Source organism: Parambassis ranga, chromosome 9 (genome assembly GCF_900634625.1).
Source record: "Parambassis ranga chromosome 9, fParRan2.1, whole genome shotgun sequence".
Lineage (NCBI taxonomy): Eukaryota > Metazoa > Chordata > Actinopteri > Ambassidae > Parambassis > Parambassis ranga.
Genome location: NC_041030.1, coordinates 22002782 through 22027756, shown reverse-complemented (window position 1 = coordinate 22027756; position 24975 = coordinate 22002782). Strand labels below are relative to the sequence as shown.

Here is a 24975-nt window from a genome sequence, read left to right as displayed (position 1 = left end):
TGCCGCCAACAGAGCAACTCTGGGATTAGTCTCATTACATCATCAAAAGGTTTTTTTTTCTTTTTATGCCTCGTGTGCGGAGAGACCGCCAAAAACCAACAGATTATACGCTCCCTGATTATCCGCTGCCAGAGGTCAGCGTATGTTAAACCGTGTTCCACCGCTGGACGACGTGATGCGACAGAGCGGGACTGAATATGAGACGGAAAAGAAACACGTCTGCTCGGTGTCGTTTTCTGTGAAGGAGCCGTGTTTTATTTCTACAGCTTTATATTTGTCTGTGAGGTTCTCTGGGCTTCAATTAGCACACCCATCGTTAATCAGTTCCAATTCACCTCACAGCAGCTGAACATGTGTGTGAACTTTGCCTGCAGCCAAACTTATTTGGTAAATAAAAATAAAGAGGCAGTAATAAACTAATTTATGTCACATTTTGAAACATTCCGAGCTGTGGTACCGGTTAAAGAGGCGGGTTTGATGGAGAAGAAGGAGGATGAGGTGGAGAGGGGACAGCCGGGTCCATCTGAGGGCTCCTGGTTCTTCTCCTCCAGGCTTTTCTCCAGGGAGAGCGACAGAAGGTCCAGCTTCTGAGAGCACTCCTGCACCCGCACCTGAGCCTGCAAGGGATTCAAACCTGCGAATTAACATCCGGAAGAGCCAAGATGGCGGCACTCCGGGACTCCTCCAAGTTAAGGTGTGATAGGAAAACATTTTTAAGATAATAGGATCAGCAGTGATACTGTGATGGATGTGAACGGATCGAACACACTTCCATCTGAACAGATGTTTGTTCACGCAGCAGTGTCAGCGGACCGTCTCCCGTCTCCTGTCTCACCTCAGCCAGCGCCTTCTGGTCCAGCGATGAGATCCCGTCCAGCTGCTTCACCACATCTTTGGCCAGCACCAACGCGTCGGCCTCTCTCTGCATGTAGTGCTGCAACTCGGCCAAATGAGCGTCCACGGGACTGACAGTGACTGACGAGATCCCTGAGAGGAGACGCAAGAGACGCCGTCACAGACAACTCACTACAGGGTGTCAGGCGTTTACCTGGAACATTAAAGCGCCAAAAAATGTGAAATCTGATCTGCTCTAAATGAAACTGCAGTAGTACAGAGGATGTCCTGATGACTTTATACAGGATCAATGAAGAGGAAAGGAGGTCAGAGGTCAGGGAGAGGAAACAGGAGCCGGAGGAACGGAGGTAACGAGTTACTGCTCTCATGTTTCATATGCCAGGAATCATTGTGTGTGTGCAGCCTGCAGAGAGGCACACACACCCACAGCTGAGAATTAAATGTCACGTTTACTCTCTGCCTCCATTAAGGCCGAGTGGTTTCACTCTGCACCTGACACAAACGCCAGCCGCACAGACGACAAACTAATCTGAACGGAGGGAACTAATATTATACTCAGAGGCAAAAACCTTTGTCACAGGAAATGCTCTTAAAACAATTTACTGAAGCTAAAACATGAAGCCTTCATTCCTCAGAGCTCTGGGAGATGTGGCAGCTTTCAGTCGCCATCATGTTTTCACTTCCTATTTCATGTTTAGTGAGCCGGGTTTCTCCTGTTACATCAAACAAAACAGACGTTCTCTCAAGATTTTAACAGCTAAAATCAGCTGGACAGAGCCGGCCTCCCTCCGAAGGCTCATAAGAACCACCTGACAGACTCTGACCTCCATGACTGGTGCTGTCAGGGTCCCCTTCACCGTCACCGCCGACTCCTCCTCCTCCTCCTCCGCCGCCGCCGCCGCTGCTGCCAGCCTGGGTGACTTTGATAATCTGCAGTCGGATCAGCTCGATCTTGGAGCGGCTATCCTGCAGCATCTGCTGAGCTGTGGACAACATCTGATCCTGGATAACATCACATCAGGAGACAACAAGCCTCACTTCATCACTGACAGGTCAGCTGGGGCGGGAGCACAGTCACAAAAACACCACACACAGTTTCACAGAACATGTGGCGGAGCGTGAGGAGCTGACGGAGCTGCACACACACACACACACACACACACACAACTCATCTCCATCTTGGATATAAACAAAGCGTCACAGAAGACATGGGATAAGTGAGGACAGCGTGTTCAGATGGACGCGGTATGACTCTGCACTTCACTAACCTCGGGGTGTTTCGTGGCTCCGTGCTGAATAAGGACTAATCTGTCATCCTCTGTGGGACCGGAGGGGGACGTCTCAGGTTGCGCCTCTCCACCTTCACTATCCTTGAGACACACACACACACACACAACAAGTCCCCTGATGTTATGGTGCGTTCACAGACACATTCTGAGTGAGGGGCTCTTCTGAATCAGCTCCTACATCTTGAGAGGTGCCTCACACATCCTGTCCTCCTGCTGGTTTTTGCCTCTCTGCAGCCTCCTCTGCAGCATCCTCTTCCCACTGCATCCTCTTCCTCAAGCTCCTCTGTAACCGAATCCTCCTCCTCTGCCTCTCTGTCTCTTTCAGAGGAGGTTTGTTTCTGCAGAGAGGTCCTCCTCGGTGCCAGCACTGCTGCTGCTGCTGCTCTGACAGCACTGATCGCCCCCTTTGAGCTCGGCATTGGCCGCTGCATGACCACATGTTCCTGCTCCGCCACCAACCAAAAAACACAGAGCTGCTGCTGCTGGAGGGGGGGGGGACCAGCCTGCATGTAGTGTGTGTGGTAGATCGGTTTAACCCGCTCTTACTAGAACAGGGAGAGACATATTGACAACAGAGATCCAGAGGGTGGGGAAAGCGGAACATGATCCTCGCTGACAGCGATGTTTACATGGTGCTCTGATCAGCTGTCAGATAAGAGTGGATGGAGATTGACAGGCGGCTGACTGGAAGCCATTACCATGAAAACACTGACTGACAGTCCCTCACCGTGTGTAATTAGACTGTTGACACGTCTGCTAGCTTACAGGTTTTAAGCTAATATTTACAAATACGTAAACATAATGACGGACCATCAGTGTATTGGACGTAAAAATGATTATTATTCATGATATTATTATGTAAACAATTAGCCAAACATGCTAATTAGCACTGACCGCCAGGACTTCAACAGCATCTTTAAAAAAAAAACACACAAAAAAAAAAAAACTGCGCAAGTGCGAGTCGGTCCAGCTGGAGGTCTGGCCGGGCCTGGACTAAATGTACTTTTTAGACCTCCTTTAATTTAATAATCCTCCCGGAGTTTTAACTTAAGTGATAATTCGATGTTTTGTTGATTCTGGGTGTGATTTTAGGACGGAACACGGTTCTAAATCAGCAAATTGGAGCCGAGTAGTGAGACCTACTTTGAGAGGCGGAGCTCGTCGCGGCTCCATTCGGCGAGGCGCGTTCGTAATGAAAGGAGCGCGTGAGCGGCGCTGGCTGTGACTTCCTCGCTCCTCGGCAGCTACATTGTGTGGAAAGCAGCACGTTGTTGGCTTCTGCACGCTGAACTTTACGCCGAATTAACGTTCTCCTGTTCAAGGAGAAACCACATTCAAAGCTACCAGCTATTCTCTCAGACGTCTGTAAGTTACACCAGCTTGCGAAAACATGTCGGCCTCGGCGGCAAAAGTGAGTAAAAAGGAGCTCAACTCAAACCATGACGGAGCGGACGAGACCTCCGGTAAGGGGAATGGCGGCCTCCTATTCACCGCCATTTTTACTTTCTTCTCTAACATCATTTATACAACCGCTGGGTGCAGAAATGTTCGTAATTATTCGTTGTGTTAGTTTGACTTTGCTTATCGCGTTTGGAGGTTTGTTCGTGTTGCTGCGCGTATTCACAATTCGCTAACGACAGCTAGCTAGCGAGCTAGCTAGCGCGTTGATTAGCATGCCGCTACTCCTGCCTTCTGTTGTTCAGTGCAGACCGGTGCTGAGAGGCCATGTTAGCTAGCCACTTTAGCATCATCAGCGTGGCCAGTTATGTCGATGGCCACTAACTGCGTGGCCGAATGTGCTGTTTAGAGGGTTATTGTTCTGGTGTTCGTTGTAAAAATTCAGCTGAAACGACCCGATCAGAGAGAGAGAAAAGTGTGTTTTGGTGTTTTATAGTTGGGAAAGTGGAACAATTTGTTTGTGCGTTAGCACTTAGCCAGCTAGTGTTGTTGTTGTAGTGTTACCTAACGCTAGCTGACGACGTTGTTTTGTTACTGGTGCATTTAAAACCCACCAGCACCATCACTCACTAAAATCAGATTCTTATTGTGTTTACACGTCAGCACATATAAACGGTGTGGTACGAGCAGCGGTGTGACGGACGGAAGGGGGGTCCGTCCTGGCACCTATCCTAGCTTTGGGGCTCTCACGTTATCGCGGCTGTGTGAGTGCAGTCAGATGTCCCACATTTAAACCACGCGGCCTTGTAGGTAGCAGCCGGCAGGAAACGGTGAACGTCTGAACCGCTAGAGCTGCAGCCATTGGCCGCTTATATCACATCAAGCTGCGGGAGAGCCCGCATTTTTAATCTGACAAATACTGTTATCGACCGTGTACTAACCCAGAATAAGTACTGTAAACACAAGAACATAAAGAAAAACACTGCTGGCTTTCATTTTCCTGAAAGGCATAAAACTCAGTTACAGAGTGATCAAGTTAACTTTTAATTGATGGCATGTTTATTCATATTTTATGGATTTTCATAATGTAAATTGTAAAAATAATTTATTAAATGTTTTTGTCTAACCTGTCTGTAATAAAATAAGTTTATAAAACTTTTCACTTTTTGTCTCCCACAGAGAAAGAGCAGCAAGAAGCTATTGAACACATTGACGAAGTTCAAAATGAAATTGACAGGTAATTTTGTTTTTCATGTATATATACGCACATACATTGAAGATGCCGTGCTTTGCTTTAGTAGAGCGGAGCCGTTTCATCCTGTAGAAAACTGAAGTGTCCCATGATGGATGAAATAATTGACTGCATGTTCTCCCCTCAATAATTCACTACAACAGGTTTAAGTATACTTTATTTTCCTTTTAAGGTTGAATGAGCAAGCAAGTGAGGAGATCCTCAAAGTAGAACAGAAATACAACAAACTCCGTCAGCCATTCTTTCAGAAGAGGTCAGAACTGATCGCCAAAATCCCCAACTTCTGGGTCACCACGTTTGTCAACCATCCACAGGGTGAGCATACACCTCTCTTATAAATAACAAGCAGTTTGGTACAGCTGAACACCGAGTCTAACGTATGTGCTGCATATCCTCCACAGTATCTGCCCTACTGGGGGAGGAAGATGAAGAAGCGCTTCATTACCTGAGCCGAGTGGAGGTGACAGAGTTTGAAGACATCAAGTCAGGCTACAGAATAGATTTTGTAAGTGCTGTAATATATATATATATATACACAGATAATGCAGTGCATGCTGTTTACACGTGTTCTTACCTGGGTTCGTTGTCTTGTAGTATTTCGATGAAAATCCGTACTTCGAAAACAAAGTACTTTCCAAAGAGTTCCATCTGAACGAGAGCGGGGACCCATCTTCAAAGTCAACAGAAATCAAATGGAAATCAGGAAAGGTACGTGTGAGTTTCTGGAGCATGCTGTCAGCAAAGTACGCCACAAGGCTGCTAAGACTGAACAGATCAGCTGAGTCTTCTTCAGTTCATCCCCGAGTTGTTGTTCTCGTTCTCGTGGTTGAGGGTTTTCACATCAGAGATGCTTGAACAGCTGTTGTACTTTGTGTGTTGGCAGGATCTGACCAAGCGCTCCAGCCAGACACAGAACAAAGCAGGAAGGAAGAGGCAACATGAAGAACCAGAGAGCTTCTTCACCTGGTTCACTGATCACGCCGACGCTGGGGCCGATGAGCTCGGAGAGGTCATCAAGGATGACATCTGGCCAAACCCCCTGCAGTACTACCTGGTACATTCAGTGTCTCTTAGTTCAAACATCGTTTGTGTTGTATACATTTCATGACAGTGGGTGTTGACAAAAGACTTTGTTTTCCTAGGTCCCTGACATGGATGATGAAGAAGGTGAAGGTGAGGATGAAGAAGAAGATGAAGAGGGTCTGGAGGATATTGATGAGGAGGGAGATGAAGATGGAGAGGAGGATGAAGATGATGATGGAGAAGATGGAGAGGTAAACTGATGGTGAAACAGAACTAGCATTACTTCTCTTATTGCCATGCCACGCTCGCTGACTTTGTAACATCTTCCTCTTTCAGGATGACGAGGGAGAAGACGACTAAAAAAAAAAAAACAGAACACCGTCATCTACCCAGACCCTCAACCTTCTATTCCCTGTTTGGTTTTTCCACTCATATTCGGGAGCAAAGGTTTTAATTTTTTTTTTTTTTGTTGACCTTTTTTTTAAACCGTGTGTGCTTCATTTTCCATTCTGAAGCCTGTTCACCTGTTGGTGCCATGTTATGTTCTCCTTTGACTCATCTAAGGCCAATGGCACTTTGCCCTGAATTGTGAATACCATCCCTAAAGTCATTTAAAAAACAAAAACAATAAAAAAAGCCTAAAAAATAGAATCAGCACGGCATCCTGAGTAGAATTTGAAGAACATTCACACAGAATTTCTCCTGTTTAAGGTTGTGTGGTAAATTGACTAAAGCCATGGTGTAGTGACCTAGTGCTAGCAGACCTCAATATTTTCTACCCCATATTTTTTTTTTCCCAGTTGGGCCAATGAGCCCTTGAAAACTTATTTTCCCCTCTGTGGTTAACGAGTACCAGCTCATTCCTTTGACTTGTAATGTTTAGGGGGGGGGGGGGCAGGAGTATGTCGGTTCTTGGGGAGAGTGGTTATTTTGACACCATTTCTATGGGACTTTTTTTTCATTGTATTGTTTTACAGATATCCATGAGATTTGAAATGACATTTTTAATAAAGAACAAAATGGAGAAAAAAAAACAAGCTTGTAAATTTTGGCCCCCACTGCTTCAAGGGTTTAAAAAAAAAAAAAAGACCCGTTATCTCATAGAATTTACATTTAATCACACTTTCCTTTTCCGCTGGGGGGAAAGAAACTGTTTTAAAAATTTGAGGTGTACAACTTGCTTTGTTACAATAATAAAACTTAACTGTGTATACATGTGTGGGAGTCTTCAAACCAAGTGGGTGCATAGAAGTTTATTTGGAGAAATGATGAAGGCACCTGGGGGTTAACGGTACAGTCGAAGCCCATCAGCTCACGAAGGACTTGGGAGTCATTAGAAGGCTTGAAGCAAAGTCTTCCCGCAGAAGCCGATGGGTGATTAAAGCCAGGAAGGTGTGCTCCGACTCCTCGAACTTGGTTTTTGTGATTGTGTCGGGCCAGGTGCTGGGCTGGAAGGCCCAGCCTGTGGGAGAGATGATGGATCAGTTCTCTTAAGAGCTGAGAGGGACCATTAAAGCTGTGTCTGCACATGGATTAACATAAATTACACATTCAAGCCCAGAGACCATTAGAACTTTGTACTCTTATTTTGACTTAGCAGCAACTAAGGTTTTGTCTCTGACCAAAGCATCTACTGTCATGTTTTAAACCATTTGTCCACTTTTCCTCAGAGGTATGATGCAGCTTCAGGTTAAGAGCAGGTCTTCATTATAAACTAATCATTTCATAAGAGGCTGGATTAGTTTGACGTGTCACCTTACAATAGTCAGACTTCTCCAGTCTTACTGTACCCACCTAAATGAGCTGCACACCGAGGGCAGGTGGCCACGGTCCACGAGAACCCCGGGAACCAGGAGAAGTGTTTGTCTGCCGGCCAGTGCAGAGCAACGTCCGCCTTTCTGAAGGTGATCACTTCAAACCGGTGTCCGTGAGGGTTTTCGAAAAGCTGCACGTTAACCCTTCGACCCCCGACTGACGTGTCGTTGCGACTGGAGAGCGCCAGTCGGCTGGGAATGAAGTTCATGTCCCTCCCGAACGCCAGCTCCTGCCCGCACGCCCTGCACAGTATCAGGGTGTCGGTGCTGGTTCCCCCCTCTTGTCCCACAGTGGCGCACGGTTCGACGGTCTGGTATGCGGCGGAATAAACCAGCAGCAGGAAGGTAATAAACTGCATCGTTAACCTCTCCAGCTGCAGCCTCCGCTCGCATCTCATCGCTGCCTCACGCACATGGAAGGCTAACGGTTAGCTAACAAGCAAGGTATGCTAGCAAGCTAACATACCTAGCAGCTTTGTTTTTAGCCGAGGCGGCGCGTCGCCCGAGAATCGACGAGTGTGATTTTGTTACCAAAACACAAACTGTACATGTTATTAATCACACACACACACACACACACACGTGTTACATCTGTGTACAGCACTGGCTTCCAACGTGCACACAATAAACCACTGTGATTAATGAACTTCAGAAGCTAATGTGAAGGTTAGCTTGCTAATAAAGTTAGAAGGCTAACATGCGGAAGTGCCATGGAAAGAAACCGGAAATGCAGTCATCTCAACCATTTCCCTCCCAAACTGCGTACATGACGGCGCAACAGTTACACAACCGTTAGCTCTGTATTTACGTTATGAGGGAAAATACATAATTTATTTATTATTTAGTAACATCTGAAGTGAATAATAAATAATTTTAAAATAATTTAGTCTACCGCGTCAATATCAATTGTGTTTTTGGGAGGATCATATTTAACGAAAAAAGCGTTAGAACGTAAAAAAAAGAAATAACTAATGCCAGGTTTGAAACGACTTGCCTGACGCTGCGTTCACGTTCAACTTAAAAAAAGTTTTTAGAAAACCGCCTTAGAACATACAAATATATGAGTGCTACAAATATAACGTCAAACTTTTGATATAACATTAATGCGAATACAAATAACCGCTATTCTTATATTTTATCAGAACACTGTAAACTCCTCAAAGTTATTTTAGGCGTTGTCTTGTTTTTTTTTTTTCCAACACACATTGAAGGCATCATAATTATTCCCATTTATTCCAATGGTTACCACGGGCAACGCTCACCGAAAACTCGCCTCAACCAATCACAGACCGGGGTCTTGCAAACGAGCCAATCAGAGAAGTCGTTGGTCGATCCAAACAACCGTCCGTAGCTTCGCAGACAAAAGTGGAGATTTATGTTGGGAAGACGTCATGTAGCGCGACAGTAGTGTGTTTGTGTTGTACGCTCGGGTTGTCGTCGTGTTTAAAGGTGGTTTGTATGTTGTTGTGAGAATGAAAACCCGAGATTCACCGACACCGGTCCACGTCCACGTCACGGAGAGCACACCTGTACACGTCCACATGAGGAGGAGGAGTCCCAGCAGAAGCCCGCAGGTGAACACCTCCATCCACAGCCGGTTCTGATGGGTCACTGTTAAACCTGTTGGTTTGAACACACGCCTCCTAACAGAAGAAAACAAACAGAGTCTCTGTGTTAATATGTTGAATGTGCTGTCATACATGCACAGGTGGTGAAGGGAGATGGAGCCAAGCCAAAGATCCGGGCCCCGTGGATCCCTCCAGGAAGGCTGTCCTGCCGCCGAGATGTGGGCTCCTACAGGAGCCAGGTGGGTTGGCCTCAGAGCTGAGCCCCCACTACAAACAGAGTTAGAGTGATTTGCTTATGAAGGACAAACGTCAGAAGAAATTCAAACTCCAGAACTACTTTGATTCATTCGTCTTTGAACAGAGGTTTGTTTGTATCTTATGATCAGACCAGCAGAGCGCAGCATCAGTCAGACGGCGAGGTCAGAGAGGAAGAAGAGGAAGAGGAAGAGGTGGCTGCAGCGCCCAAAAACCTCAGCGTCCTGCTTCGAGGCCAGGAAGACATCCGCCGTTCAAAAAAGTAAGTGATGAATGAAGTCCAGCATCCAGTCCAGAATCCTCGTGCCGATATATCTGCAGGCGGACGGTCGGTCAGCACATTAGTATCATATTAGTCAGTGTATATTTTCCACAGGCTGGATTCTCAGGCTCCAAACAGAGAGACAGACATGCTGCTGCGAGCACTTGTAGAAGCAGAAATTGACGGCGTTGCTGTAGCCAATCAGCTGACAGCTCTGAAGGAAGCTCTTGACAGCGTCTCCAAGGTAGAATTCAACTCGTGTGTGCAGAGGTTTGTTGGGTGGGAGGGTGAAGAACGAGTGACTCACTGCTGCTTTCTAAGGAGAAACGTCTGTCGAAGCTTCACGCGGCCTCGCTGGGACGACAGCGGGAGCTGCTGCTGGAGAAGATCCAGATGTTCGACCACACTAATCACAGCCTGAGAGAACTCCTCCGGGAGAGGAGTGACAACGAGGTACAGGAAGTGAAATGAACTCTGGCTAAAGTGTGTCGGGAAAAGTGAAAAAAACGTACGGGTGATTTTTCTGCAGAGAGAGTTGCTGGTGTGGTCCGAGCAGAAAGACGCCGTGAGGAAGAGGCTAGCTGACAGCGAGGCAGAGAACATCGTGAGTGTTTATAACCTGCGTTTTATTATTGGTCATCACACCCGGTCTGACAGGTGTTCCTCTTTTCTTACAGCGACTTCTGGCTAAACTCAGCAACAAGGAGAAGCAGGCCTCCAAGCTTGCCGAGCATCTGGACTTTGAAAAGGTTTGCTTCCTGTTTTAATGGCTGATTCCTCCCAGACCGCCATGTTCACCTGTACGCTTCCCTGTGTCATGGCAGGACAACGCCAAGACCACAGAGGAGCTCTCCAGAATCCTCGAGTCCACACGCATCCATTTGGAGTCTCAGCTGAGCCGAGCAGAGGCTGACAAGACCCAGCTGGCGGCTCAGATCCAGGTGTGTGTGGACATGAAGCAGGAGGACACACACACACACACACACACATTCAGCGGACTCACTGCTTTTACTCTGAACTCCTCTCTGTGTGTGTGTGTGGGGCAGAGGATGCAGCAGAGCTATGAGCAGCTGCAGGAGGAGCTCAACACTCTGCAGGAGGAGCTGCAGACTCTGAGGCATCAGAGGGAGGATGAGGAGGGGAGACCAGACCAGGAGACGGTGGCCCTGCTCACCCAACAGGCCGAGCGGGCCGAGGAGTCCGCCCGGCAGCTGACGGTGAAACTCCAGGAGAAGGTGGGTTCTCACACAGAAGCCTGGACCCTGGAACGCACACGCGGTTCAGACCGTGTACGCTCTTTTCTTTTTGTTTGATACTCTCTGTGCACCGCGACAGTCCTCTGTGTCTCCGTCCACAGTGTCTCCTCTGTGTGATCCACAGGCCTCGCTGCGGTTCGTCCTGCATGTAAATGAGTTTTCTCAGTGGCGCTGCTGTTTTGTCTGCACTCACACTTTTATGCAAATTACGTGTGATGAGGAGAAATATTCCAGTGAAACCCGGCCGAGCCTGTTCAGCCTGCGTCTCACACACAGTCTCCAGCGTGTTTGTCTCCTCAGTGAAACATGATGCATCATGAACTGTGTGTTTTGTCTGAAAGGAGTCCCGGCTGTCTCAGGCTCTGTCTGCATCCAGTGACTGGTGCCTCCGCCACTCTAAAGACGCAGCTGCTAAAGGACAGCTGGAGGAGGAGGTCTCTGCTCTCAAACTGTGAGTGTCCTCAAACACACATTCAGTCCAGCCTCAGCTTGAAGACGTTACATCTCAGTTTATAGACCCTTCTTATCATGTTGTGCCTTCAGCATCATGCCCTTTGTGTTCCTGCCTGTATCGCAGTCAGGTGACGGAGCTGCACTCTCAGCTTCGTTCAGCGGAGGAGAGGAGTCGGGCGGAGAGGGAGGAGCTCAGGGATCAGCTGCAACATCTCAGTGCTGAGACCGCTTCCACCAAGCTGGACAACCAAAGACTCAGGGTACCCTATAATCAATAACATAAGTCAAAAGAAGCCAACTGAAGGGCCAGGGGGAGGAGATGTGTTTCAGCGGTGTTTCATGATGTTTAGGGAGAGCTGGCGTCATCTGAGGAGAAACAGCAGACTCTTCATGCTGAGGCTCGTCAGCTGAAATCCTCCATCAGAAAGTATGAAAACCAGCTGGAGAAGTACAAGAAGAAGGTACGGTCTGACACCCCGACACCCTGAAGCTGCAAAGAAACAGTCTACATCTGTGTGTTCTGCAGCGGTGCTGAAGCCTCACGCTCTCTCTGTCCAGCTCCAGCAGGCCCGTGTGGAGTCCGAGGAGCACTGCCTGAAGATGGAGCTGCTGCAGAAGGAGGCGCGGGAGGTGAAAGTCAGCCTGGAGTTGGAGAAGGAGCGGGTGAAGCGTGAGCTGCTGGGCCGACTCAGAGAGCTGGAGACGCTGCCGGACAGGCTGAGGAGGACGGAGCAGCAGCTGCGAGACGCCCAGCAGGAGGCCGACGCCCACAACAGGAGGAACATGGCGCACAGCTCCGCCCTCTCTGAAGTCAGACACAAAGTACTGACTGTAGTTTCAGCAGCCACTCGTGTATTTTAGCAGCAGTAATCCGGGATTAATATATGAATAATACACGTCTGACATGTTTCATTCCTGGGTCTCCTTCACAGGTGGAACAGCAGGGTGCTCAGCTGGAGACGTTTCAGCACAGGAACCTGCTGCTGCAGGAGGAAAACAACGTTCTGCAAGAGAAAGTTTGCAGCTTAGAGAGGTAACAGGTGGCTGATCATTGCACCCACACCGAGCGGCTCCCACACTGTGACTGTGTGCTTGTTGTTGCAGGAGGCTGGAGGACGTGACGACAGAAAACAAAGGGATGTCTCAGGCTCTCACACTGAAGGAATCTGGTTTCTGCAGCCTTCAGCAGCAGCTGGAGGACAAGAGCCGCGAGTGCAGCGCCCTGTCCAGACAGCTGCAGCAGACTCTGGACGACGCACAGAAACAGGTCAACACACCTTGAAGCCCAATCCAATCCACACGTAAAAATAAAGTCAGTGCAGGCAGGAACAGGGAGAAGCCACAGCTGTATGTTAGGTCTGAGCAGCATGGACGGCCTCAGGCCTTCAGGACACACGTGTGTGTGTGTGTGTGTGTCATGGCTGCTTAAGCACAGTGTGTAAAATGCTGGTAATATGTCCGGCCTGCAGGTGGATGACAGCGTGCTGCGGGTTCTGGCCAAAGAGAGAACATCTCAGTCCAAAGCGCTGGACCTGCAGAGCCAGCTGAGCCAAGCCAGAACAGAACTGAGTCAACTGCAGCGCAGCAAGGAGGACGTGAGTAACGCCTCCTAAATGCTCTCTCTCTACGACTGGTCTGTGTCTGACACACACAGGCGCCCAGAGCGGCATTAAGGGGACAGTCTTTGTGCTTCCTTCTCCAGATGGAGCGTCGTTTCCAGAGTCAGCTGCAGAACATGAAGGACCGGCTGCAGCAGTCTGACTCCACCAACCGCAGTCTGCAGAACTACGTCCACTTCCTCAAAACCTCATTTGGAAACGTGTTTAGTGATTCTTTGCTGACAAGCTGACAGAAACATGTGTTATCAGCTTTAGACCTGAGACTCAGTCTGGTGTCTGTGAATCAATCACATCATTTTAAACGCCTGAATGGATACTTAAAGCTCATTTATATTCTTTTAAATAAATACATTCCTGCACAATTCTTGATTCCGATGTTTCATTTTTCCATCTGAACAAATGTCTACATGTTGTTATGACCGGCTCGACTACACTTAATTATGCAGTGTCCCAAACTGAAGTCAATTTATGGGCTAGAAGTTACTCATTTATTTGTTGCATTAAATACAATTTAAGGGATTAGAAAACAAAATAATCCTAAGTGCGCGGCCCAGGCGGAACCTTAAAAAGGCCGGAAGCGGGCGGACGGTTTCTCGTCGGATTTTATTTTGGTGAGACACCGTGTGGCGGCGTTTGTAAACTTTTATCCTGGCGCTGTTCGTGTTGTGATTGTGGTTGATATTTTGTTGGGATGCCTTCCGAAAATCTACGATGGGAAACTTTACAAGCCTTAAAAAATTCACCAAAAGGAAAAATCACGTTCGACCCGCACTGGTCGGAAAGAGGCGAGGTGAGTGTTTGTTAGCTAACGTTAGCTAGCTAGCTAGTTAGCCAGTGTTTACGTCAGGGCGACCTGCAGCTAGTTCACACACTTTGCTAACTCACCGGAGGAACTAGCTAACAAATATTCACCCGCTTATCGTTCCGTGCCGTGACAGAGAAGTCTGTTTACCTGCTTTACATTCGTCAGAGGACACTAGCTACAACTACCTAGCAGCATTTTAAGCGGTAGATGTGTACGATCGTTACAGATTTAATCACCACACCACCTGTGTCGTGTCTGTTGTGTTTCATGAAGCCATGTTGTGTCCAGTCTGTCTGTGATTAACCCACTCCTGCGTCCTTGCAGCATATTTTAGCAGGATGCAAAGAGGTGCTCAGCCTGTCTCCTAGCTCTGCGGCCATCCTGGAGCGCCTCAGCTCGCTGCCCCTGCAGAAGTCCTCCTTCCTGTGCTCCAGCCCTGGAGACCGCAGCCCTGGCCTCTCGGAGGAGATCCCAGGCTCCGGATCCTCTGCAGGATCCGTCTCTGACACCAACACCAGGAACACTACGTTTTCTGCAGCCACACCTTTAAAGAGCGAGCGGAATCCGACAAGCGTCCTGTCCTGCAGGGTAAGTTCAGGTTGGATGAGGTGGCACTCAGGTTCACAACAAAAACATTTTGAATTAATTGTCCTGAATCTGTGTGTTTTAGGCCGTCAGTGATGATATGAATGATGAAACAACAGAGGCTGATGTCAGCGAGGTTTCCAGTCCTGTGTCACTACCTGCCATTTCCCTGCTGTCCCCCAAAGCCATGGAGACGGCCGGGTGTATCGTCAGATTTGAGGAGAAACATCGGGAAAAAGCCAAGGTCAGGCTCTGCTCTGTTTCTAATGCACAGACAGAAGAAGCAGAAATGCTAAACATGTGCTCTCCTGTATATGTAAGGACTGTGCAGTCCCACCTGACTGACGTCTTAAATCTCTGGTCTCAGTTGGCGCTCAGACTGCGGCAGGAGGTGCAGGAGAAGCTGGTGGCTGCGGTGGCTAACGCAGAGTCGGAGCAGCTGAAACGCTTCGAGGAACTGATGGAGCTGAAGCAGAGGCAGGAGTACCAGAGTATGAGAGACATGATGGACAGAGAGTAAGACACCACGAGGAGCAGAGTTATTGTAACGTTTCTAGAACGCTCTGCGTCATCAACTCCATCTGCTTTTCCACTTCCTGCACTGTAGAACTAAAGAGAGCATGGGCCGCCAGGAGAAGCTGAAGGAAGAGCAGCGACACCGAATGAAGGTACGATGATACCAAAAGATACTGTGGATGCTCTCAATCATCCAGGTCATAGTCACATCCAAGAGTTTAAATCGAGGCAACTGGACTGAAGGCTTGTTTTTTGGAGACTAAATCTAATGAAAATAACTCCTGATGTTTTCTGTCCATCAGATTCTGAACCTGAGGTTGAGGGAGGCAGAGCAGCAGCGACTTCGGGAGGCGGAGCTTGAGAGGCAGAGGCAAGTGGAGGGCAGGGAGAGACTGCGAAACCTCAACACCATCCAGGAAGAGATCCTGCAGCTCAACCAGCTGCTGGAGCCATCCAGTCAGACGAAGACCGACCTGCCGCAGACCAGCATCAGCTCCTACAGCACCCGTGGGAACCAGCTGTGCTCCCAGGTGTCGGAGGTGGTGAGAAAGACGGTGGAGGTCGGTTAAAACTCTGCACATTCTGTAAGACACTCGTGGGAACAAACATCGGAACACTGACCTCACTGTCTTCACAGGGAGAGTTCCCCAGCGTGGAGGACATGACCGTGGCCGAGCGAGCCCTCCACGAGATGAGGGCGCTGATCCGGCTGATGCAGGAGGAGGCGGTCAAGGCTCAGGAGAGGAAGAAGCAGGAGCAGGAGCAGGAAGAGGAGCGCAGCAAGATGGCAGCGCTGCAGGCGCAACAGGAAGCGCAGAAGAAGGCGGCGCAGTCAGCCAAAGAGAAGGCGATGAAGAAAGGTGACGGACTGTCTGTGTGATGGAGGATTACAGACGATCTGTGCTGGTACCAGCAAAATGTTTGGATGCTTAGCTTCATACTGAACATCTTCCCACAGGGCTGCAGAACAGCGCTGAAGACAGCACGCTGAAGTGGTACAAGGAGCTGCAGGAGACGGCCGCTCAGTGTGCTCAGGCCATCGAACAACTCAACACCCCAAAAGACCCTCAGGTTGGATTTTTTTAAGCAATGTTTCTGATTATTTATTCACAGGGTAGATTTCATAAGACAACATTTTTCATGACTCAGACAAAGAAGATGAAGCTGGAGCTCCAGAAAGCCGCCACCATCCCCGTCAGTCAAATCTCCAGCAACTCGGGTTCTCAGCTCCGAGAAATCTTTGACAAGATCGACAAGCTGCTGTCGGGACGAGCGGTGGTGTCGGGTGGGAGGTCCGTCTCCGCCTCGCAGCATCCACAGGGTCTGGACTTTGTCGGCTACAAACTGGCTGAGAAGTTTGTGGTGAGTCTGCTGTGAAGATATGAAAATAAAAACGATCAATTAACTCCACAGAAAATCTAAATACCTTCTTGTCCCCACACAGAAACAAGGAGAGGAGGAGGTGGCGTCTCACCACGAGGCCGCCTTCCCCATCGCTGTGGTGGCCTCTGGCATCTGGGAGCTGCACCCTCGGGTGGGAGACCTCATCCTCACCTGCCTGCACAGGAAATGCCCGTACGCTGTGCCGCATTATCCTCCGATGAAGGACGGCACGCCTGTGGAGGAGTATCAGAAGTGAGAGACTCACAAAGGCGTCGCTGCTCACATGATGTCTGAACATGCAGAGCTCAGGTGTTTTTCTGTCCTCCCTCCTTCAACAGGATTCTTGGTTACCGTGTGGACGACTCCGGAGTGGAAGGCCAGGACAGTTTCCTGAAGAGGATGTCTGGGATGATCCGTCTCTACGCCGCCATCATCCAGCTGAGGTGGCCCTACGGCTCCAGACAGGGGGTAAGGAAAGGCCTCACTTCCTGTTCAGGGTCACATGGTGGCTTTGTAGAACTCACACCTGCTGCTCGTTGTGTTTCAGTCTGTTCCTCACGGTCTGAACCACGGCTGGCGCTGGCTGGCTCAGATGCTCAACATGGAGCCGCTGGCTGACATCACAGCGACGCTGCTGTTCGATTTTCTGGAGGTGAGTCCGGGTGTTTGTTCCACAGTCACCTGGAGCATCAGAGGGTGGGTGTGTCGTGGAGAATGAAGCGGCGCTCTGTGAGTTGTTGATGGTTCTGTGGGTCTGTCTCAGGTTTGTGGAAACGCTCTGATGAAGCAGTACCAGGGTCAGTTCTGGAAACTCATGCTCCTCCTGAAAGAGGAGTACTTCCCCAGGTACACGCTGGCTTCAGATTTCAAACGTTTTATGAGCAGAGGTCATCACACGATGATGGCTCAAATGTGCGTTTGTGTCGTCTCCAGAATCGAAGCGGTGACCAGCAGCGGACAGATGGGCTCGGTCATCAGGCTGCAGCAGTTTCTAGAGGTTTGTTACCGTTGGCTCTGACCTGAGCTTCTCTGCACAGCCATGATGTGATAAACGCTACATGCATCTGCCTCTCGCACACAGACGGCGCTGCAGACCCGACAGATCAGCCCACCGAAGGGCCTGCTCAGCTCCACCTTCTGGAGGACGTGACGGAGGAGAACCTGCGGAGCGTAGTGGAGACGCTGTAGTACCTGCGGCCCTGGTTTTTATTCACGTGTCAAAGAGTCGTCTCTTGATAGGACGGATATTTCTGATCCCCGTCGACTCGTTTCTTTCAGCAGGTTTCAGCCGTTTGTGTTCGTTCGGCTTCCCGAGTCGCTGTTCAGATCAGAAATGTGTGGGATGATTTGGACTTTTTATTTTTATCATGAATCCACCATGTGGAGAACAGATGTGTGCTTTGATAGGCTGTTTAATTATTTACAGAGGAATTAGCTTTAGTTGTTAAATTCTGAAACTGTGAGACGTATGGTTGGACAAACGGGTTGTAAAATCAATTGTGCAAAAATCTGAACTACAAACATCTGAAGTAAACCCTCACCCAGCTGTTCTCTGTGTTTGTTGCCTTCCATGACATGAACAGTTCTGTTCGTATAAAGGGTTAATAATATTCTTCTTACTTGGCTCTGAAATTAAACAATAATCCAGGTTTTTTTTTTTTATTTTAACTTTTTACAACTATGCACATTGAGTTGGTTTTAATACAGTTAATTGATCTGCTGCTGCATATTTAGTACATTCAGCTCACCAGCCAATCAGCTGTCTGATCAATCACTGATCCAGAACATCTGAACTCTACACAGAACCATGTGAAACATGTCCCAAAAAAAATCTGCACACACCAAAAACTTGGTACCAAAGATCTGCTCTGAAGCAGAATGAGAGACTTCCTTCAACAGTCGCAATAAAAGTCTTTGGTTGACATCTTGTTACTCCAGACTTCAACATGACAGCTGACGATCAAAGGAACAGATCAGTGATATTTAAACTTCTCTATTAAGATGAAATTAGCAGAGTAGTTGCATCAAATATCGGATGTTTAAATGCTTTAGGCTGCTTTGTGGTTTGTTGATACTGCTGCAGTTCGTGCAGTTCACCAATAGAGGGCAGTAACAACCACAAAGCAGCTTCATTCAACAGTCAAATTAAATAACAGGCCTTCATCTACATGAAGCTAGCAGACGAGCAGACAGGCTCCGCCTCGTGTGCGTCTCAGAGGACGTCAGTCCCAGCAGCAGCAGCTCCCGTCCTCAGGGCGTCCCACACACGTCTAGTCCCGGCCGCTGTGTCTCTGTCGGAGGTTTACTGTTGAGTGGCGGTGAGGCCGGAGGCGTTCTGTGTCCGACCTTCGTGGTTAAGGCTCGCCCTCTGCATGCGTCTGTACCAGTATTTGACTTTAGTGTTCGCCATCATGTCGTCAAACGCCTCCAGGCCCTCCATCACTCTGAGGACGCCAAACACCGCCTGCGTGGAGGGGAAGTCACAGTTAAACATTCTGATGTCTGACAGGATGAGAGCGGGCGCGTGTCCTCACCAGGTCCGCCAGGTTGGGCTGATCGCCGCCCATGAACTTCCTCTTACTGCCAATGGCCGCCACCCAGTCGTTGACGGCCTTGTAGAGGTCCTGCCTGACGTCGTCCTGCAGGTTGTGTCTGTTGGATTCAGGAGGAGTGGAGGGGTCAATACAGTGACATCAAAACAAAGGCATTATGGGTAGGCGGTGGCAGGTGCTGTCACTTGCCTATTTTTCAGCCTCTTGGAGATGAGGAACATGGCTGCAGCGCCCACATATTTGGCGAAGAAGCCTTCAAAAGTACCAAACTTGCCCTCGCGTACGATGTAGTCGAAGGATGCCAGGGCCTCGCCGGTTGTTCGGTACACGTTTGGGGATATAAGGTGCACGAGCCAGTCATCAGCCCACTGACGCCACTTCATCTCCTCCCTGAAAACATTTACAGCTCGTAGTGTTAACAGCACCAGGGTTCAGTCAGAGTTCATGGCACCCTTTCAAAATAAGAGCGTGTGTGTGTGTGTGTGTGTGGCGCTCACTTCTGCATGCTCTTCTCCGGATAAATCACGGCGGTCTCGTCCTCGCTCAGCATCAGCCAGTACTTGTTGTTGTACTCCGTCACCTCCTTCCCCCTGTCGTTCACAGACTTCATCTCCGGGTAGCAGCGCAGGATGTCGGCCATGTTTTTCTCCCTGGATGATGAAGATTCACCTTTGTTTTAATACGCAGTTTTTATATAAGGATTTAATTCATAATAAATAGTTCTCTGTTGAACTGACTTGTTTATTAAATACGTCTTGATGGCGCTGATGATGACGGACGAGTCGTTCAGTTGCTGCAGAAGAAGGACACAAAGACTGCGTGTTGTTGTGAACCTTACTCAGACATGAAGTGTGTGTTGTTGTGTTTAGAAGCGGGGCTCCTCACCACCTCGTCATCCACCATCAGGATGGGCACCTTCCTGTAGGCTGACCACTTGATCTCCTGCCTCATCACCGGGTTCACCTCCACGATCTCGTACGGCAGCCCGTAGAAGTCCAGGAAGGCCCGCACCTTGCTGCAGAACGGGCAGGTCTTGTACTGATACAGGATCAACGTCAGACCGCCTCCAGACTCCTGCAGAGGAAAACCAAACACTACTGACAGCTGCACGCTGCTGTGTGAGGTGCACACACACACACACACACAGAGAGCATGGCACAACACACACTCACACAGCATGGCACAACACACACACACACAGCATGGCACAACACACACACACACAGCATGGCACAACACACACACACACACAGCATGGCACAACACACACACACACAGCATGGCACAACACACACACACACAGCATGGCACAACACACACACACACAGCATGGCACAACACACACACACACAGCATGGCACACACACACACACACACACACACACACACACACACACACACACACACAGAGAGCATGGCACAACACACACTCACACAGCATGGCACAACACACACACTCACACACACACACACACTCACACACACACACACACACACACATAAAGACATGTTACATGAGTATTTGTACTTTTACTTGTAACCCCTATGATGTCAGCAGCAGCTCCGTCCGGTCCGAGGCCGGACCGGATCAGCTGTAAACGGTTTATCTGCTCACCTTTGCCTCCTTCTGGGCCAGGTGCTGCTGGACAGACAGCCTCACAGCCTGATATAAACCCAAACCTCCACCGAGCAGGAAGGCGCAGCCCAGCAGCCTGCCTCCTCCTGCCCTCCGCACGGAGGACAGCAGTTTGGACCGGACCCCGGTCCCGCCGGTGCCGTACGCCCTCCTGGACCCAAGCGCGCTCCCATTCCTCAGCAGGTAGGAGAAGGTACCGGACCGGCGAGCGGCTGGAGACTCCAGAAGAGACCAGCCGACCTTACCAAGCGTTCGGGCGCAGGCGGCTGCCATGTTGGTTTTACATAAAGTCCCACAATGCACCGCGAGTGAGAGAGGTTTGGTGCCCTGGGTTGAGTTTGTCAGACTTCGTAGCGCCTCCAGTGACACACAAAAGGCAAAACTCTGAGAAAAGAGGAGGAAAAAACACACACATTGTTACAGTACTACACAGTGACACAAATTACATCTAAGAATGAACAAAACCAACACAATAAGTTGTAAAAAGACTACAAAGACACACACAACGTCTCCACAGAAAGACAAAATGACTGAAAACAATCAAAATTAGACGTAATTGACACAAACGTCACCACAAAGAGACACAATGGTGACCGACTGATGTCCACAATAACACAAAGTGACAATGTGCGGTGTTGTTGTGTTTTACAGGCGCTTTGTCGCTCCGTTGAATTGAACGGGGGTGCGTTCAAGAGCAGCCTGTTCTTGCTACGTGTGGTGCGTTCAAGAGCGTCCGTTGTTCCGAGAGTCTGACGGCAGCATCACCAGCAGCAGCAGCAGCAGCAGCAGCGTCTTGTCTTGCTGGGAGCGGAGATTCCCCCTCAGCCAGCAGCAGCAGCAGCATCCATTAAAGTGCTCCAGCGGTCACATCCCCACATCACATCTGCCCTGCCCGGACTCTCCACTGGGGATGCCGTCGTCGTCGACCTGCGGCGAGGATTCGGTGCGGGGAGCCGATGCTCGGGGACACATCTCCCGTGTATTTTTTCGAGCGTGACTGGAAGGGAGCGGCGATGGATGAAGGCACGAGGAGACAAATAAAAAATTGATAACCGCTGGGTTTAGCTGGCTAATGCTAGCAGGCTAACGTTAGCTAGCTCGTTAGCTGTTCCCCTCCCCTGTTTGTCACTGGCCGATGTTTTTCCTCCACGGATATAAACACTCTCCTCCTCCTCCTCGGTGCCCTTTTCTTTTGTGTGTGTTGATGTGAAGACATGCTGGAGACACCGCGGACATTTCTCCCAAGGATAAAGCATCAAGTAGCGCTCTGCTAGCCTCCCAGCAGCGAAGCTAGTTAGCCGTGAGCATCATCAGTAACCTTTCATTTTTGAATTCTTCCCCTCTCTCTCTCTCTCATCCGTGAAGAAGAAGAAGAAGATGCTGGCAGAGCCGGAGCGTGTCTGAGGTCGAACCTGAACCCGCATGGACACTCACTCCATGAAGGTCATGATACTGAGAGAATGATCATGCTGGAAAAACAGGTAAGAAAGCAGCTGCATATTCAAATACACACCTGAGCTCATTAGCATATCGCTAATTGGGCGTCAATTAGTCAACAAGCCATGGCGGCCTCCACCTCCTCCACCACCTCCACCACTGTGTCCCTCTCTCTGCTTCTGTCTATAAACATTAAAATATGGAATTAAGAAGAAGAATCCACAGTTCAATATTTGCTGCCTCCACTCAGGATGTAAAGCATCATTATGTTGTAAATGATCATTGATCAGTCAGAGATCATTAGGTGGATCAGTATTGTTTTTGAATCGATCAATAGTTGATAATGCTCCTGTGCAAAAAGCATTTAATGCAACAAAGACCGAGACCAGAGATCTGTCTGTGTCTACACACAGCTTCAGGAACATGTAATAACTGGTTGATCTAGTTTTTTTTTTTTATTGATTTATTGATTGATTTAAATCCTAAATACTGAAGACACACAGGGAATAAACTAAACTCACATGTGAGGAAATAAAAGCAGCAAAGTCACTTTAAAGAAGATAGAACCAGAGTTAAATGATTTTTATGTGTTCTTGTCCTGAAATAAGACGAAAGCTTCGCTGAAACCATTTATTGATTGATCATAACTGGAAGAATCTCAGACCGTCAGACCTGATCAGAGCTTTACATTTAACTGTAAATGGATTGTTTTGTTTCTGTTATAAAATAATCAACCAGATCAAAGTAAGTGATCAGAATCAGAATCAGAAATTCTTTTTCATTAAATATTATAATGAAGTCGATCAAATCTCTTTGTATCTAGGTATCAATACAAGAAGTCGTGAGTTACTGTTGGTGATATTGATCAGGTTCGTTTCTAGTATTACGTATAAAATAATCTAAAAATGATCAATAGTTTGACCGTGTGGTTATTCTGTGCTGCTGACCGGACGCCCTTTAGGAAACGTCCTTCAGCCGGCGGAGATCATTAGCTCTGCTCTCTCCAAGAAGTGGGGGGGTGGGTGGTGGCTGGGTGGTGGTGGTGGTGGTGGTGGTGTGGGGCTGGGTGGTGGTGGTGGTGCTGTTTCCATTTGTTTACTCCCATCAGTGACCATAAACATGAGTGGACACATCGATAATACATCACAGCTCCAGATGTGAGTGCAGAGGACAGAGGGGGCGCTGGGGGACTCAGGATCAGGATCAGGATCAGGATCAGGATCAGGATGTGGATTAAATGAATCAATTTACATGAATGGAGACTATTGATCGGATTGATGCTGTTTGTCCACTCTCCTCCTGCACTGTCTGAAGCTCGTGTTGCATCTGAATGGGTGCCGCTTGATGCCCAGTGCATGCTGGGATATTTCTGTGATGCATTCACTGTCACAAATGTGCTGCCAGAAAACCAGCAGGAGGTTACAGATGTTGCAGAATGTTGTTAAAACGCTGTTTGTTTATTTAAAAGTGTGATATTTAAGAGCATTAAAAAGAAAAGTGTATGTTTTAGTGTCAAAAGTCGGTTCTTAGTGCGGCTCATGGAACCTCGTTCTAGTTGTAAGCTCATTTATGGCCTCCGGGGAAAAGTTTATTAATCCTTTTAAAGCTGCTTTAAGCGACATGTTTATGTCCTAATGAGCTAAAACCTGAAATGAATGAAACAAACATAGATGATGCAGCTCTGCTCGTCAGGAGCATCGTTACTAAATCTGTGTGAGACTCTTCAGTCTGAGAGAAAACCAGAGTAAACACCATGAATCTGTGTGAAAGGTCAGAGCCGAGCTTTGTCTGTGAGGCAGGAGGAGAGGACCGAGGCTCCTGTTTAACCCGAGAGACACACACAGAGACACAGAGACACACAGAGAGACACACACAGACACACACAGACACACACAGAGACACACAGAGAGACACAGAGAGACACAGAGACACACACAGAGACACACAGAGACACACACAGAGACACACACAGAGAGACACACAGAGAGACACACAGAGAGACACAGAGAGACACAGAGACACACACAGAGAGACACACAGAGACACACACAGAGAGACACAGACACACACAGAGACACACAGAGAGACACACAGAGACACACAGACACACACAGAGACACACAGAGAGACACAGAGACACACACAGAGACACACAGACACACACAGAGACACAGAGAGACACACAGAGACACAGACACAGAGACACACAGAGACACAGACAGAGACACACAGAGACACACACAGAGAGACACACAGAGACACAGACAGAGACACACACAGAGACACACACAGAGAGACACACACAGAGAGACACAGAGAGACACACACAGAGACACACACACAGAGACACACACAGAGACACACACAGAGAGACACACACAGAGACACAAACAGACACAGAGACACACACAGACACAGACAGAGACACACAGAGACACACACAGACGCACAGAGAGAGACACAGACAGAGACACACACAGAGACACAAACAGACACACAGAGACACACGCAGACACAGAGAGACACAGAGACACACACAGACAGAGACACACACAGAGAGACACACAGAGACACACACAGAGAGACACAGAGAGAGACACACAGAGACACACACAGACACACACAGAGACACACAGACAGAGACACAGAGACACACACACAGAGACACACACAGAGAGACACACAGAGACAGAGACACACAGAGACACACACAGAGACACACACAGAGACACAAACAGACACAGAGACACACACAGAGACACACAGAGAGAGACACAGAGACACAGAGAGAGACACAGAGACACAGACAGAGACACACACAGAGACACAAACAGACACACAGAGACACACAGACACAGAGAGACACAGAGACACACACAGACAGAGACACACACAGAGACACACAGAGACACACACAGAGACACACACAGAGACAGACACACAGACACACACACAGAGACACACACACACACATACAGAGACACACACAGAGACACACACACACATACAGAGACACA

General features: G+C 48.6%; 7 protein-coding genes across 11 annotated transcripts in view; 4 read left to right on the top strand and 3 right to left on the bottom strand.

The window, feature by feature from the left end:
• The window catches only part of LOC114440851 (serine/threonine-protein kinase N2-like), a 10693-nt gene extending 7879 nt beyond the window's left edge, over positions 1-2814 (bottom strand). For all 4 annotated transcript variants that reach the window (XM_028413423.1, XM_028413426.1, XM_028413424.1 and 1 more), the window contains exons 1-5: positions 2323-2814; positions 2124-2225; positions 1680-1857; positions 836-987; positions 458-617 (exon numbers count right to left, since the gene is read on the bottom strand). In XM_028413423.1, the coding sequence (XP_028269224.1) occupies positions 458-617; positions 836-987; positions 1680-1851 (484 nt within the window). In that variant the 5' untranslated portion in view covers positions 1852-1857; positions 2124-2225; positions 2323-2814. The remainder of the gene's footprint in view (positions 1-457; positions 618-835; positions 988-1679; positions 1858-2123; positions 2226-2322) is intronic.
• A 198-nt stretch (positions 2815-3012) lies between these two features.
• Positions 3013-6471, top strand: seta (SET nuclear proto-oncogene a). The gene is made up of 8 exons (XM_028413431.1): positions 3013-3607; positions 4722-4779; positions 4967-5109; positions 5196-5299; positions 5389-5502; positions 5678-5848; positions 5937-6068; positions 6154-6471. The coding sequence occupies exons 1-8, from the start codon at positions 3535-3537 to the stop codon at positions 6175-6177; spliced, it is 819 nt and encodes a 272-aa protein (XP_028269232.1). The 5' UTR covers positions 3013-3534; the 3' UTR covers positions 6178-6471.
• Positions 6472-6915: 444 nt separating this feature from the next.
• On the bottom strand, positions 6916-8361 carry LOC114440857 (protein cereblon homolog). Its single transcript, XM_028413434.1, has 2 exons — positions 7612-8361; positions 6916-7279 (listed from the first exon to the last, which is right to left on the bottom strand). Exons 1-2 carry the CDS (start codon positions 8027-8029, stop codon positions 7125-7127), a joined length of 573 nt encoding a protein of 190 aa, XP_028269235.1. The 5' UTR covers positions 8030-8361; the 3' UTR covers positions 6916-7124.
• LOC114440852 (outer dense fiber protein 2-like) lies at positions 7845-13275 on the top strand. The gene is made up of 18 exons (XM_028413427.1): positions 7845-7976; positions 9103-9205; positions 9340-9438; positions 9586-9716; positions 9831-9960; positions 10038-10169; positions 10246-10320; positions 10394-10465; positions 10541-10657; positions 10763-10951; positions 11314-11423; positions 11550-11685; positions 11776-11886; positions 11984-12247; positions 12358-12458; positions 12530-12692; positions 12895-13020; positions 13128-13275. Exons 1-18 carry the CDS (start codon positions 7948-7950, stop codon positions 13272-13274), a joined length of 2235 nt encoding a protein of 744 aa, XP_028269228.1. The 5' UTR covers positions 7845-7947; the 3' UTR covers position 13275.
• Positions 13276-13650: 375 nt separating this feature from the next.
• gle1 (GLE1 RNA export mediator) lies at positions 13651-17884 on the top strand. The gene is made up of 15 exons (XM_028413428.1): positions 13651-13834; positions 14174-14437; positions 14520-14678; positions 14802-14950; positions 15042-15102; positions 15253-15510; positions 15588-15810; positions 15909-16021; positions 16100-16312; positions 16395-16585; positions 16672-16801; positions 16881-16985; positions 17097-17179; positions 17267-17330; positions 17415-17884. The coding sequence occupies exons 1-15, from the start codon at positions 13736-13738 to the stop codon at positions 17481-17483; spliced, it is 2181 nt and encodes a 726-aa protein (XP_028269229.1). The 5' UTR covers positions 13651-13735; the 3' UTR covers positions 17484-17884.
• A 92-nt stretch (positions 17885-17976) lies between these two features.
• On the bottom strand, positions 17977-21398 carry ptgesl (prostaglandin E synthase 2-like). Of its 2 annotated transcripts, XM_028413429.1 has the most exons (8): positions 21171-21398; positions 20501-20905; positions 19771-19959; positions 19623-19678; positions 19383-19535; positions 19075-19275; positions 18868-18985; positions 17977-18797 (listed from the first exon to the last, which is right to left on the bottom strand). In XM_028413429.1, exons 2-8 carry the CDS (start codon positions 20792-20794, stop codon positions 18636-18638), a joined length of 1173 nt encoding a protein of 390 aa, XP_028269230.1. In that variant the 5' UTR covers positions 20795-20905; positions 21171-21398; the 3' UTR covers positions 17977-18635. The 2 variants fall into 2 exon arrangements, with proteins under 2 accessions (XP_028269230.1, XP_028269231.1); XM_028413430.1 differs by lacking the exon at positions 21171-21398 and having other exon boundaries at positions 19774-19959; positions 20501-21115.
• A 460-nt stretch (positions 21399-21858) lies between these two features.
• Positions 21859-24975, top strand: part of LOC114440849 (ral guanine nucleotide dissociation stimulator-like) — a 31276-nt gene continuing 28159 nt past the window's right edge. Inside the window, exon 1 of the mRNA XM_028413418.1 lies at positions 21859-22002. Within this exon, the coding sequence (XP_028269219.1) occupies positions 21982-22002 (21 nt within the window). The 5' untranslated portion in view covers positions 21859-21981. The remainder of the gene's footprint in view (positions 22003-24975) is intronic.